Below are 16,002 nucleotides of genomic sequence, written 5' to 3' on the forward strand. Positions count from 1 at the left end.
CTTAAATGCCTTAAAGCATTTGAACCCTGGTAATCGCTGCTATATTTATTATTATTTTTGCATCATCATTTGAAAACAAGTTCAGTTTTCTATGTACACGTGAAATATTTTCCACTTATGAAAAACTTTGAAAAATACTGATCAGAGAAATGAAATATTTAATATTACCAAATATCCTATGCAAATTAAGCAGTGCAAAGTAAAATAATCATGCATGCGAATATTTTTTTATGGACAAAAGACTCCTCACTGACAGCAGGTTTTTTCATCTTATCAGTATTCATCTTTCTTCAGCAATGTGATATTCTGGTCATTAAATTTTCTCACTTTTGTGTTTGACATAATGACTGGCCTTTTTCTTACTGTGTCTAGCAATCTGGCCCTACTGACAAGTGGCCAATTTATGAGCTCAATGGGGGAGAATTCAAGATGCCACTGATTTTTGATAGTCCATAATTTGTCAAGTATTTGAATCCTACCAGCTTCCACCATTTTATTCCTTGAAACAACATGATCTTAAGCTTTATCTATGCTGTTGTGCTCAGAAATGATAAATGGCGGAATAAAATCTGTATCAGTGTAGGCTGTGGGACTCTCCCTGCTTCCCACTCCACTTACAGCAGAAATAAGGGAATCCCTTTTCTGCAGGATACTCATTTCACAAGGGACAAGGGATATTCCTCTTACTTCATCCTCCTTGAGAGAGGAAGAGGGTAAAGGGGGATGGTAATAAAGGATAAATGGAGGAGAGGGAGACTCTTCAGTCCAATCGATTCATATTACTGCAATCCGGGCTCTTGACTGCTGCACTAAAGATACTCTCCACGCTCTCACTAAATCAGCAGCAATACACATATTCTACCTGCAATGGATAAGAGGAAGAAATAAAAAAAAAAACGAAGCACTGTGATATTTCCTGAAAAACTGAAGATTTTTACAATAAGTATTGATATCGCATTTATTTTTTAATCTTTACTATAGATTCGTTTTACAATTACTCTTAAAATTTATTTCTATCTACACTAAAAGATTTTTAATGCTTGCTCAAATTATTTAAAATAAGCAGAAACAACTAAACTTTTATTTTATTTATTTATTTTTACATAACTTATTCCTGTTATGTTCAGTTTACTTAAATTTTTACAATTTAAGTGAACTTAATCATTTTGTGTTGTACGGTGATGCATTGCTGCCACACACATAATATTTTTTCCACCCAATTATGTCGTAATAACGAGATGTTTTCTCATTAAATTGACATCTTTTCTCATAAAAACAAGATGTTTTCTCCTTAAAACGACATCTTTTCTAGTAATAACAAGATGTTTTTTCGTTAAAACTACAAAATTATCTTGTTAAAATTACATATTTTTCTCATAATAACCACATATTAGGTCATACAATGATAGGTCTTTCCGTTATAGAAGACATACTGTAGGCTATTATGCATCCTACATCGCTGTTTTAACTTTTTTTGTAAAAGGCATTTGACCTTCTTTGCATGTTCACTTTGTAAACACTGGGTCAGTACTTTTGCAGAGATGTAGGACGATTTTAAAGTTGGAGGAGAAAATGAGATGGGAGTTTGACATACCATAACTGTATTGACCCGGATTAAACATTAAACATTAAACTTTAGCATTTAAGTTTAAAAAGTATATCAAAAATGACCGATTGTTTTACTAGATAAAACCCTTCTTCCTTGGCTGGGATCGTTTAGAGCCATTTTAAGCTGCATTTAAACTACATTTTGGACATTCAAACTCGCGGACATCATTGAAGTCCACTATATGGAGATAATTCCTGAAATGTTTTCCTCAAAAAACATAGTTTCTTTACTACTGAAGAAAGAAAGGCATGAACATCTTGGATGACAATGTGGTGAGTACATTATCTGTAAATTTTTGTTCTGGAAGTGAACTACTCCTTTAAGTGTGTCTACAAATGAGACTTTGGCCCTGTCCCAAATGATGCACTTCATGTGTACTTGCGGTCTTGCAGACTCACAGTGGCCGACATGTGCACGTGTTCGTTAAGTCCACAATTGGGTGTCTAACCTCAAACTTCAGTCACATCACTATGATTATTCTTGGCTATGCTTGATTCTCACAGTCATGTGACACAAGCCAGCTAAATATATCAGGGGTGTTTTGGCACAAACATTAAAACGTACTGAAAACATTTAAATGTGATGCATAAACCCATGTTTCACATTATTATAATTTTAATATAGTTAAATTGTGAGTATCAGTATGTCAGTACCCTGTGTGCCCATTCCTAGTTCCTAGGCTCTGTAAATTACTCCAGTATTTTCACAAACTATGCCATCAGTTTTATTGAAAATACAATACAAATAAGTAACACCTTATTTTAAGGTCCAATTAACTAGTTGCTTGTTAGCATTCATATTACTATCATATTGGCTTTGTATTAGTAGTTATAAAGCACATATAAATGCCTTATTCTGCATAATTTAGATCCCTTAATCCCATATCTAAACTTAACCACTATTACTAGCTATTAATAAACAGCAAATTAGGGGTTTGTTCAGGTAAATCTCTTAGTTAATAGTGAGTGTGTTCCCTGTTTTAAATTGTTACAATAAAATGAAATGCTAATATCAAAAATATATTACTACTTTTTCCACTTTTGTTGATGCGCTGAGCTGCCATATTGTTGTGGTTCTGATTCAGAACTCTGACTTGAGGGGGTTTCAGTGAAAAGTTCCTACTTGGAACTCAGAATGTCTGATTTCCAAGCATGAGTGGAATGCATAATTATAACTACTTTTGTTTGAGGGCCAGCAGTAGCTAGCAGGCAGGTATTATGCAAATGTATTAAATGGTAATGTAGCTACATCACAGAGATAATGGCAGACAAACACTGCAGGATCGAGGATATTTTAAGAAGTCACTTTATTTAAAAAACTCACATATTAGTCCAATCATGTTTGCTTTAAAAATAATGTAAACATGTGGTTGACAACACAGGGTTTCACAGCTCTAGCCCTTGAGGTCTATGGTCCTGCAGAGTTTAGCTCCAACCCTAATCAACTCACCTGCCTGCCATTTTTTTTTTTTTTTCTTTTTAGAAATCCTGAAGGCTAATACATTTTTGACACTTATTTGTCATGTAAATATTGTAACATTCCTTGTTTGCATCATACATGAAAGAAAAATTCCTTGCAGCTGGATGATAGGATCTCCTCACTGTAACTCAGTATCCTTGGGAAGTAACAGACAAGATCTGTTACTACACAAGAGACTAACAAGGTCAAAAAAAAACATACGTACATACATAAATACAAATCCTGAATACCTGAAAACCACAAATTAAATAGCGTATAGCAACTACATTACCTATTTTAGTGCCACATTGACCACTGTCGAGTCAGTGTTGCAAGTGGCTTTACAGGCAAATCCTGAGATAAAGATGGAGACGATGAACTGAAGAATGGAGAACACCAGCAAAACTCCAGTGATCCCCAAATGTGCCTAAATAAACACATTCAACATGGCCATATATGTAAGCAGTTCCACAAATAACATCCCAGCAGTTATATTGGGTTTATTCTGATAATAAGGGTATATCTCAAAAATCTGTAAATTCACAAATGTAAAATTCTGTCATTATTTACCTTCTTGTCATTTTATGATTTTTGTTTCCTTCAAAAAAAAAAAAAAAAAATAATATATATATATATATATATATATATGTACATATATATATATATATATATATATATATATATAAAAGATTGTTAAAATATATATAAAGATTTTAATGCAATTCCAAATCTTTTTAAATAACCCAATATCATTTTGTAAGGAACAAAATGAAGTTTATGTCAAGATTTTCAATGAGTAATGCCTTAAAAAAGTAAATGATAAAAGAATCTTCATTTTGTGTGAAGTTTTAAGCAAATAAAACAGCAGTTAATAACTAAAAATGAATTAAAACATGTTAAACTGCACCTTGTACATTTAGTACCTGAGAATGTATACATTCATATCCATTGTAGTAGCAACTTCCTGGGAACCTTAGGGCAGTTGTTGCCGTCTCTATGCTCATGAAAAGAATGGATATCCCTGCAGTTATGGCACTGATCACATTCATTCCAAGAGATGCTTTCACCTACAGGGAGAAAAACTTTTAAGTAACATGAATTGTAATGCCATTTACTTGTAAGACTCTGTAAAGTAATAATGAGCCCAGTATCTTGATTTGTTAGTAGTAAATAATGAATGTCTCATTGTGCTAATAAAGCTGAGTTTAATGTCTGAGAAGCAACAGCTACACAGTTTGTTTCTCACTGATGGTACTTGTATTATCAGGTTTTTCTCTTACAGTGACAGAATATGCTAGTTTCAGACCACTGAGGTATTTTTTTATTCCCAAAATATATGAAGAGTTCAGATGCAAAAGCATGTAAATTCATCTGACTATTTCGTTAAAATGAGCATTTCTTTCTGGCTACTTTGTATAGGCTGAGGCTGGAATTTAGCGAGGTTGAAGTAAACGTATTTGATGGACATATACTATGTGTAAGGAGCATTTACTCAGTATCATTATCTTATTTTTGACTGAAATGGCTTTTTGCTGGTTTTGCATCTGAACTCTTCATACAGTGATCACTTTTTTTTTTTCCATTAATATATAAGCAACATAATTTGTGTGAAAGTAAATGAAAACAGATGTTTCCTCATGCTAAGAGATAAGCAGATGTATGTGTGTGAGAAAAGGAGTTGTGCATAAGGATGAAAATAAAACTGCATACAGTCTTAAAGAACAGATGAATGAAAAGGTTTTGTGCCTATAATATTGAATATGATGAATTAGGCAAGGTCAGCTGTGCACCTGATGCAAATTTTTATCAAATAATTTTTTTACAAAACAAAGGTGGGGTGAGAGCTTTACTGCTAACAGATGAGAATTGCTGGACTGTTGCTCAACTATTGACAGCTTGTGTTTTTTTTAATTGTACAACAATTAGTTGAGTAATGTAAATAATGACATACAAATAAGGATCAAAAAGTGACAGAAGAGTTCTCACCCACAGATTTCAGCACATTTTATGTACGTACCACACATGGATGAAGTTTATTCTGCGCAGCAACAGACAGAGATCCAGTACAGATGTACTGAGAAAGAAACACACAAACATGTTGCATATTAGAAGTTAATTGTGTAAATTATAATTAAAAGGAAAATAAAGCAAAATCATTAAATGAAACTTACAATGATGGATCCCCAGTAGGTGATGCCACTAATGACAGAAATATTATACCATCTGTCATAAACTACGGTGAGTACAATACCAAGTATGAACACTATCACTCCAGTCATTATCTGTACAGTCTAGAGAACAAATAGGTCAGGTGTTTTATTCATAATGGCATAACATTTATGTTTAGAAACACAAAAATCTAGGATATATTGATGTTTAATGCACTGAAGGAAATCAGACCACATACTGTATCTTTGCACAAGGTCTTATGACAAAAGACTGCGGCCTCTTTAAGTGTGTTAGAAGAAATTAAATTCTAAGAAAATTCATAAAATCATATATCATTATAATTCATCATTAAATACATTACCCCCACTGCCTTTGGTTGTGCACTGAAAAATCCTTTAAGAGCCGTATTGTGATATGCTCCTCTGACCTGCTGTTCATCTTCACAAATAACAGTATCTTGTGCCACCTGTGGATTTACTTGGATGATAACTGTAGCTTTGTCAGATGTGATGAGCCTGTTGCTTTCCATTCTAATAAAACGTTTGTATTTCACCTGTAATTGATCATTAATCATTCATTAATAATATGATTTCATAATTTTATTAGTAGAGATTTTTAGGGCAGTTGTAGCCCAATGGTAAGGCTTGGACTTGTAACTCAAAGGTCGCGGGTTTGATTTTGTTTTACAGTGTGTGCACAAATTCAGATTATAGGTTACCAAAATTGGCTACATGTCACATCATTCACTCACTGACTCACTCACGTTTCTCTGCTTTTTATGTACATCAGCATTTATATTTAAAGCAGAGCTAAATTGTTGTCACTCTAATATATATATTCATATCATAATCTTTTGATTGCCTGAGATTAACAGCACTGTATTTTTGACAAGGATGCCTTATTTTTCCTCTTTTGAAAGATCAGAATGTAAAATTTACATTGTTCACAAATATTTTGTATGATTACACGTTTCATTTGACTATAAAAGTTTTGAAAGTAAAAACAAATATTAAAACCTTTAAATGGAAATGGAATTTTATGTACCAAAGTATAACAACAAATTAACACCTTACTCTAAAACAAATAAAAGATCACAAAAAAATATTATTATTTATTGTAACTGATGTATATCGGAATGTGTATATAATGTGTACATAAATATAGGCTTTATAATTAAAATCATCAGCTGTAAACTGATGGATGAAATATTTTACCTGAAGTGAAATGAGTTGATATGGATGTCTGATTGTTCTTCTGGTGTGTTTTTTGTATGTGTGGACTATGAAGAACCACTAAGGAGGAGCTTGTGTCGTATGAGTTTATGAGATTATGTTGATGGCCTTCCTCCTAAAATGTAGCATAAACTACAGGCATTGACTGACAACAAAAAAAAAAGAAAAAAAAAAAAAAAAAAAAATCATATACAATTTCTGAAACCATGACCACTTTTCTCTAAACTGCACACAAAACCACAAAACATGCACACAAGCTGCAAAACAGTACGCATCTCTTGCAAAAACAAACACTTCTTTCAAAACTGTTTGAACTCTTATTAAAATGGTGTTTTGCATAGTAACTCTACACACAAACATCAATTTTGAATTTCTTTGATATATAAAGCACTATAGAAATAAAGCTGACTTGTATGCATATTTAGAATAACAAAATACTGTAAACAGAAATGCAAGGATGAAAAATATTTCTCAAAACATTAAGTTTTAATTTCAAATGAGTTGAATTTGGGCTATAAAAAAAGAAATGCAAGGAGGTAAAAATAATGTATTACAGTTCTTTTTATTCAACTGATTACATTTTCAAAACTGTGCCTCTTTTGTTCAAAACTTTACACACAAATCTAAGAACTGCACACACAAAATGCAAAATACAAAGTACGAAAAAAAAAAACTTCAACCATGTGTACTTGTGTAGATGTGTATTTTTAGGCCTATCCTAAAGCCATGATTGGTTGGTGTTAGGTAAAGCAATGAGTGTTTGCACATGTGAGAAGTTAGTATGAGGCACTGATGAATTAGTGTGCCATTTTGATTGGTTGTGTTTGAAAAAGAAAACCAAGATACTACCTGTTAGATTAGTGTGTTACACAGTTCAGTTTGTGTCACATGACTGTGTTTTGCAAGAAGTGTTTTATAAAATCAAAGTCAAATGCAGAGAATTAGTGGATGGTTTTGCAGATTTGGTGTGTGGTTCTAGTGTTTGAGTACCAGGTTTCAGAAATTGTGAATTGTGTGACAAGTAAAGATTTTGTGTGTAACCAGTTAGGGAAAAAAAACTATAATACATCATTGTATTTCCTCAGAACACTGAGATCACACGTCATCAGTGAGTGTAGGAAATCACTAAACCAAAGTGTAGCATTTAAATGTCAGTGTTTCCCAAATGAAACACAAGAGTTGTTATAGTTTTGAATGGTGAGTCTTATCTACAGAACTGTGTTTAGCATTTTGCAAAAAGTTTGGTTCACACTTCATTTTAAGGTCCAATTCTTGCTATTAACAAATCATTAATCATGACTTTTGTCTCAATAAACTCTTATTTTGTTGCTTATTAATAATTAGTAAGGTGGTTGTGATGTTTAGATATTGGGTAGGATTAGGGATGTAGAATATTATAATTGTAACGCCACGCCAGCAGAGGGAGCCCTCACCCATTGACTCTCTGTTACCGCTCCCTCTGCTGCTTCATGGGTAACTTCCTGTTTGGTGGCCATTTAAGGAGGCCTCCACCAAACAGGCCTCCACGAAGTATTGTTTTGCCTGTGTGGACTCTACTAAGATTTTTCTCGGATTTCCTTGCCTTGTTTTTGTTATTTTCACGGTTTGGTTTCTTGTCATAGTTTTGCCTTGTTTTTGCCATTGTTTTGTTCTGTTTCCTTGCCATCGTTTTTGCCTTGTTTCATTGCCTTGTTTATTTTGCTACTTTGATTGCCCTCTGGTATTTTGACGTTCTGCCTGTTTTCTGGATTACGCTATTGTTTTGCCCTGGTTTACTCTGTTTGTTTGGAGATCGACCCTGCCTGTCTTGACCACGATCTGTGTAATAAAGCTCGCACTTGGATCTATCACGCTTCCCTGGAGTCTCCGTTACAATAATGCAGAATATGTACTTTATAAGCACTAATAAACAGACAATATGTTAATAATAGGCATGCTAATAAACAAGCAGTTAACAGTGAGAATTGGTCCCTATACTAAAGTGTAACCAAAGTTTGTTTTACAATTTCAGTAAAGCAGATAATGTGCTTGATGTTTTGCAGACTTGTCTTAAGATTCAGTATATGAGTGAATGGTTTTGCTAAATGTGTGCCTCAAGTACCTCTTTTAGGGCCTCACTCATGAAACACGAGCAGAGCGAATTTTTGTGTAAATCATTCGTAAAGTCGTTCTGACCTAAACTTTCAAGTTCATGAAAATGTTCGTATTTTCAAAATGTTAGTTGGTACGTAAATGTTGTGTAAGAGTTCTTTTTAGTAAATTGATGACACTGAATTTTGATGCGCTGTCATAATTAATACAAGTTTATTTGCCCTTGCCCTCTTTATTATTTATTTATTTTTATATAGCTAAGTTGATAATTGTAAAACACAGCGCTGGTCACTGTCACTATTTACCCAGCCTAGAGGAGGGGTGGGACAAATACCGACCAACCATCCTACAACAATGGAAAAGTCAATATTACTGGTTAGTGTTTTTTTATATTTAGTAAAATCCTTAAAAATAAGATGCTAGTAATATGTTGCTGCCGTGGATATTCGAAATCATAGCAACTAAAGCATCTCAGCTGGAAAAACGCTTTGCCACCAAAGCATTCCAAAGCATTGGAAGCTGGCTAAAATTCTTTGGCCGACACACGTTGACTGAATATTTATTGTTAGGCATATGGCCTATTAATCTTTTTTGCATTTATGCAATATACTGGAGCCAAATCTGAGAAAGTAAACCAGATATTCCACTGCGTCACGGGACAGCATTTTGCTTAGCTGTAATCCATAGGCGGGATTATGCTAATTGTTAATGGGCATGCCTGTGTGCCCTATTTACAAATGATTGAAATTCATTAACATACACGTTTAACGATCAAATCGGGAGGTTACAAAGCAATTGTGATTCTGGAAGAGTTTTTTCGGGAAGGTCTTGTTTTATGCGCAAATTATGAATGAGGCCCATTGTGTTTAAACATTAAAAAAAAAAAAAAAAACTGTAAAAGCAGCATGAGACGTGTCTATGTTCAGAACACAAATACAATAATTCTGCAGTTGAATATTCATTTATCAGTAAATGATTGTTTATACCTTTATGTAGTACCTTATTTAGGCTAATAGAGATTGTTTTAAAGCAGCTTCATATTAAAAAGCAAAGTAACAGAATCAACAAAGCAAATACAGACTCTCCTGTAAAGCAACATCACAAGTGTCATTATTCAGCTCAATGACTCTGTAAAGTTTATCAGTTATAAAACAAGTTCAGTTTAGCAATAAGCAGTATCTTCAATCCTGAAATATCACATATAAGTGATGACTGTAAGATAAATGAGAGTGACACTGCATCACTACTGTGGCAGTAAATTTTTTTTTATTTGTTTTTTTTTTGTTTGTTTTTTTATTCATTTCTCCCCCTAAAGGTTTATCCACATTGGGTTATGCTTAATTGACAAAATGTATCATACCTGTATGATAATACAACAGATATTACCTTCAGTACAATAAGACACGTAAAAGAACAATAATAATGTCGGAACAGTAATAATGAATAATGTTGATGTCTTGTTGAACGAGTTCAGACAACTACAGCTGAATGCCCTACTTTCACACAAATGAAGTGTCAGGCAGTATACCACTGTGGTTGCCTGATATTTCCTTTCCTTTGTTCTAGCTGTACTTTTGCTCTAGTTTACAGTAAGGAGAGCTGCTATATCTGACATGAGCAGACTCTAGTATTGTACTTGTACACTCCAGAGGTTATTGGCTGCTACTGCGTGAGCATACTGTAAATAAATATAACATCGCCCTCCATCCAGATATGGATCCAAAAGAATTTCATTTGATTAGTGAAACACTGGTCACTAGAGGCAGATGAAAATGGTCACTAGACACTGAGACTAGAAAAAGAAGATGAACTGACCGCAAATGCTTACCACAGTGTTTTGTTTTTTTTTTTTTTTTTTTTTTTTTTTTTTTGTCATGCACAGGAAACTCAACCTGGTTTTAACTGGCAGTAACATCTACTTCTGATTACAGACATTACAAATATGCCCCAGTTGAATATCAAAATTAAACTTTGTAGCAATTGATTTGTTTATTTATGTTTTAGGTTAAAACCAAAAAAGATGCAAAAGACACAAAACTGCATGTCAAATCCTTTGAAATCGTTACATTTAACTCATCAGTCAGTCAGACCTCACTAGTTAAAAAAGCTTATAAATGGACCAAATCATGTTTATGTTTAAGGGTTTAGGGGTAGTGTTCGAGTTAGATCATAGAAAAAAAAAATCTGATTGATCTGAATTCTATGAAATGTCCTTACTAATATAGTGAAATTAATGTGCCTGTCAGACAGTAAATAAGAAATAAATAATAAAATAAATAAAAAATAAATACAGTATAAATACTACACAAATATTCTGGTTTTTTTTTTGTTTTTTTTGTTATATATCCTTTAACACTAGAACATATTAAAAACAATTCTCATGTTTCTCACGGAAGCTCATACCACTGTGGTAAAAAAAAAAAAGTTAACCATGGAAAGAACTGTGGTTGCCTTTTATTCTATGTACGCAAATGCATCAGCGGATTGCAATGTTGGTTTAAAGCCACCTTTTTTTCTTGAATTTATTTGTAAAAAACGTTTAAACATAAAGGAAGCAAATGTTATATAATGTTATTTTTTGTTAATTGGTGTTTAGGGATGAAAATAAAATTACCCCATAGTTCCACTGTACCCCCGGAAATGTAATATATGACATATATGTACCTATATCAGAAGTGCTACTCTCATATATGTTAAATATAGGGCAATATATTATTATCACATATATCCATTTTCTGGATATATGTAGATATATGTTTATAACATATATGAATTTCCCATAGTACAATTTGTATATAAACATATATTGAAAGTATATATATGTTTAACTTTTATATGGTATTGTATGTTATGACCATATATGTTTACAATATATATCAAAATTATATATTGTATTATAAGTTATGACCATATATGTTAACAATATATATCAAAATTATATATTGTATTATATGTTATGACCATATATGTTAACAATATATATCAAAATTATATATGGTACTCTATGTTTTGACCATTTGTTACCAATGTATATACTGAATTTATGCAAGTTTATTAACCATATATGCCTAAAAGATACTGCTTATTGTAAATCATATAACACAATTCATTGCTTAACTTTATTAATTGTTTCAATTTAGTTTTCTGGGGGAAAAAGTAGAGATGAATATATAACCTGTTCAAAAAATGCCAATGTACTAAAAGTTACTTGTAGGAATGTATTATAGAGTTATTGAGGGGGGAAACACTTCATGTAACTGTTTGTCCATATGTGCTCTCATCATCAATGAACTAAAATGCATTTTATTAAAATACATGAGCGATTGTATGTGAACGTCACAATAGCGCTTTTGCGCATGCGCCAAAATTCAAACACACCCGCGCTAACGGCAGAGTCTGAGCAATGGCTGCGGCTAAACAAACAGTCATCTGCAGTAAGATGTTTTTCTTAGTGGAAGGATAACAAATGTGCCAGTACCTTCACATAATAAACGACAATGATTTTATAGACGGGCACGAAGACAGACCGACATCACTGAGTGGAGTGGATGAAACGCCTTTGAATGTGGCAGCGGTGCAGGTAATTTACACTAATTTACTCAACGCTTTATTCCTACACTAATATTACATAGAAACTAAGTGTTATATGATTGTTTTGGTCTGCAAGAGCCTCTGTCTCTATATAGATCAGCTAATGTTTTAAATATTCCCTGTCATTGTTGTATATATGATGTTATGATTACAGCTGCATTGATGTGTTTTGCAATTTGCTCGCGTTAAAGTTAATTTTAGCTTTTGGGTAACAGGTTAATCTGTATGGAGATACTGTGAGCTCATTGTTTTCACTTGATAAGCAATGCCACGTTTGGAAATTATTTAAAGCTGTCTGACAAAAATAATGGATGAAAATTATAATGTTTATCTCTGAGATGTAGTCTAGACTAGAACTATAAAACTGCACGAAATGGAATTATTTAAATACAAGCACCTTGAATTCATATAGTAAATGACAGTACTTGGTTATATTGCACCAAGTGCATTGACATGTCCGTGACATGCCTAGAGTGGGTGCGTAAGCACATGTATGTGCATATTGCATAAAGGTACAGTAAGTTACACTAAAGGATGTGATTGTGGGGTTTTAAACATATGGTTAATCTATCGTAGTAAATTTTGTTCATATCATTGCTGATAATTGTGCTATTCTTGTTTGTGTCCCATGACAAGGTAATGAGTCCCGACATTCTCAGAAAATAGAAATGGAGGCCGAACCTGCAGATGTGGATGGCAGTGATGTGAATGATGGAGCATCTACACAGAAAAGGTTAAATATTTTATTGAAACCAAAACTAGCATCTGCAATATACATGTAAACAAATCAAATCAACAAAATATTTTAGTTAAAAATGTGTCTCCATGTACTATTTAATACAATTCTAGTGCATTTAATCTATTAAATAACAGTGGAGTGAGTGAGTTTTGGGATATGGTTAGATTAAACTTATTTTAGTGAATGAAGTACCACATTTCAGCTCTAATTTTGTTAGGGTGGGTACACAAAATATTATTTTATCCTTGCTTCTAGAAAATCCTTAATCTGTCTGCTTTCTAACAGCTTCATGTGGCCGTAACGTGGCTTTAAGCACTATAGATTATTAAAGTTTCACTTTGACTGTGACAAAGGCAGTAAATGTGGTGTTTATATGGAATAATTGTAATATTTATGGTACAAATACAGAGAGAGTCCCCATATCAGTAGGAAAGCGATCAAATGAGCATCTTCCATCCGAAGACTTGTGTTGCATGCGGGAAACTATTAATTGGTTATTCTACAATTAATTGTACCATAAATTATACTACAATTGGAAAATACTGTAAATTGATAAACTGTTCAGCGTGATGACGTTTAATGCCTCCGACAGGGCCTGTAGTCCCATTTAGCAGCATGTTAGCAACCACCTTTTTTAAGAAACATAACAGTTTAAAAAAAAAAAAAAAAAAAAAAAATCAAGAGTGGGGTTTAACTGGTGTGTTTTATGTCATAGAATAAAACGTGAAAATATTATGAGTTTGTGTAAACCGCAGACCTTATTTTAGGGGATTTAATCAAAATTGTCATTCAAAAACCCATGTCATAGTTCCACCCCTCTATTTCTTTTCTCCAGGCCACATTCTCGATGCACATATTAGGTATTATGAATGTAAACACTTTATTTCATTGATGCTAAATAGCAAATTAAATTGTAACCTGTGAACTCTGTCATTGAGCATTTGGGTTACTATAGTTTAGTTCTTCATGTATATAGAGACATATAATTTGAATGGGCATGCAGGCTGTGCTCTGTCGTTGTTCTGCCATGTCCTTGTGGTATCTGGGAATATTTTACAACTACAATTTATAATTATTACATAAATAATGAGTATTCTGCAGTTTTAAAATAATCTTTAACTTTACCAACCATGTTTAATACTCAGTATATTTGTCATCTTATAGTAGTTAATCACTTTAAGATACAGGCACAGTTCTAACTAAAAACCTAAATTAAACTTTGGTACAATGTTGGATTGCAAGATTTAAGCAGGTTTTATATTTTAATATCATGTTGACTAAAATCAAGTTTAGTTTACTGTACCACCCAACACTACCAAAGCTAAAAAGTTGCTTTTGAATGTGGTGCATTTCCTGAAATCATATATGGTGCAGAAAATTTATTGTAATTATCTTATAAAAACCTAACTTTTACTTTTTTTTTTTTTTTTTTTTTTTTTTTTTTTTAGATGCTGGAATCCAGAAATTTCTTCACCTGGGGCCTACTGGGGATGGCAATAAACAAAAAACTAACCAAGCTGTGGGAATACAAACCTGTAGACCTTTAGCTGAACCACTACAATTGATGTTCTGTTTCTTATGCCTGTTCAGTGTTTTGATCAGTTATATATGTAATTGTTTCTTTTTTGTCCTGTTTGATTGTGCAGGTCAGTAACTTTTTTTTTCTATTTAAATAAATTCTGTTTAAATAAAGATGCTTCTTTGTGTAACTTTCTGTACCATTTAACATTTAAGGCTAAAGGTGTGAAATGTGCAATGCACTGCAACTTTGTAGAGTGTCTTACATGTGTCTACAACCTCTATTTAAAGATCAAAGATCACATATTAAAATATTAAATATATGATACCATATATTTCATGCATATATGTCTAATTTGTATACAACATAATAAAAACATACATATATCTCACATATATTAATAATTATATACATTTCATATATGGCAATGCATGTATTATACATACATAAACATATATTTTTGTATGGGGTAGACTTATATGTCAATATATGAAATTGTTCCATTTTCTAATAGGAATCATATATGGATATGGCATATATAAACGTATTCAATATATGGGTATTTCATATAAGCACATATATTACATTTCCGTATGGGAGCATATGAATACATTATGAACAGTGTAACAAAAGAAGAGTTCTCATCCACTGATTTCAACACATTGTACATACCACACACAGATGAAGTTTATTCTGCACAGTAAGAGACAGAGAGCCTGTACTGATGTACAGTACTGAGAAAGAAACACAGAACATAAAATTCTTTCTGGAAATTTAAAGTGAGAGGGGTTTTTGTTTGTTTGTTTGTTTGTTTGTTTTTTGAGGCACATGTCACTTTGGTTAGTTTAGCTCTTGGTTTGGTGACAGGATCCTGACACTCGTGTGGTTTATTGTTTTGTGTCTATGTGCACCTGGGTGTTTGTTCCTTCACCACATGATTTAGTCTAGACTTGTGTCATTTTCATTAACTGGCCACTAAACCAAGCTCCCTAAAATGACTGCATATACTACAGCGCGCATCCATTCAGAATTAGTAAACACAGTAATGGCATGTTAACATTCTATGAAATGTCCTTACTCATATAGTGAACTTAGTGTGCCTGTCAGACAGTAAATAAGAAATAAGTAATAAAATAAATAAAAAATAAATACAGTATGAATACTACACAAATATTCTTGCTTTGTTTTTGTTTTTTTCTTGTTATACATCCTTTAACACTAGAACATATTCAAAATAATTATCATGTTTCTCACGGAAGCTGATACCACTGTGGTAAAAAAAAGTTTATCATGGAAATAACTGTGTTGCCTTTTATTCTATGTACGCAAATGCATCAGCGGATTGCAATGTTGGTTTAAAGCCACCTTTTTTTCTTGAATTTATTTGTGGAAAAAAAACATTTAAACATAGAGGCAACAAAAGTTATATAATGTTATTTTTTTGTTAATTGGTGTTTAGGGATAAAAAATAAAATTACCCATGAGCTCCACTGTACCCTACTATGCAGTCTTTACTCAAAGAACATTTGATAAATGCTTACTTTGTGCTTTTAGTGGTGTAACTACACAACAATTGCACAACATTAAAGCGTAT

The 16,002-nt window shown here is 32.7% G+C and overlaps 1 protein-coding gene and 1 long non-coding RNA gene across 3 annotated transcripts in view; one reads left to right on the plus strand and one right to left on the minus strand.

Moving 5' to 3' along the window:
• Window positions 1–2,919: 2,919 nt before the first annotated feature.
• The window catches only part of ms4a17c.1 (membrane-spanning 4-domains, subfamily A, member 17C.1), a 73,700-nt gene continuing 60,617 nt past the window's right edge, over window positions 2,920–16,002 (minus strand). Inside the window, exons 1-7 of one of the 2 annotated variants that reach the window (XM_051110812.1) lie at window positions 6,451–6,537; window positions 5,598–5,789; window positions 5,239–5,358; window positions 5,085–5,141; window positions 3,991–4,134; window positions 3,360–3,494; window positions 2,920–3,224 (exon numbers count right to left, since the gene is read on the minus strand). In XM_051110812.1, coding sequence (XP_050966769.1) covers window positions 3,360–3,494; window positions 3,991–4,134; window positions 5,085–5,141; window positions 5,239–5,358; window positions 5,598–5,765 — 624 coding nt within the window. In that variant the 5' untranslated portion in view covers window positions 5,766–5,789; window positions 6,451–6,537 and the 3' untranslated portion in view covers window positions 2,920–3,224. Of the gene's footprint in view, window positions 3,225–3,359; window positions 3,495–3,990; window positions 4,135–5,084; window positions 5,142–5,238; window positions 5,359–5,597; window positions 5,790–6,450; window positions 6,538–16,002 lie in introns of those variants that run through there. The other variant, XM_051110811.1, reaches the window with a different exon arrangement.
• On the plus strand, window positions 11,478–14,935 carry LOC127165867 (uncharacterized). Its single transcript, XR_007827829.1, has 3 exons — window positions 11,478–12,139; window positions 12,787–12,883; window positions 14,338–14,935. It is a non-coding gene; the product is annotated as an uncharacterized LOC127165867 (long non-coding RNA).

The sequence above is a fragment of the Labeo rohita genome, chromosome 5, assembly GCF_022985175.1.
Source record: "Labeo rohita strain BAU-BD-2019 chromosome 5, IGBB_LRoh.1.0, whole genome shotgun sequence".
NCBI classification, from domain to species: Eukaryota; Metazoa; Chordata; class Actinopteri; order Cypriniformes; family Cyprinidae; genus Labeo; species Labeo rohita.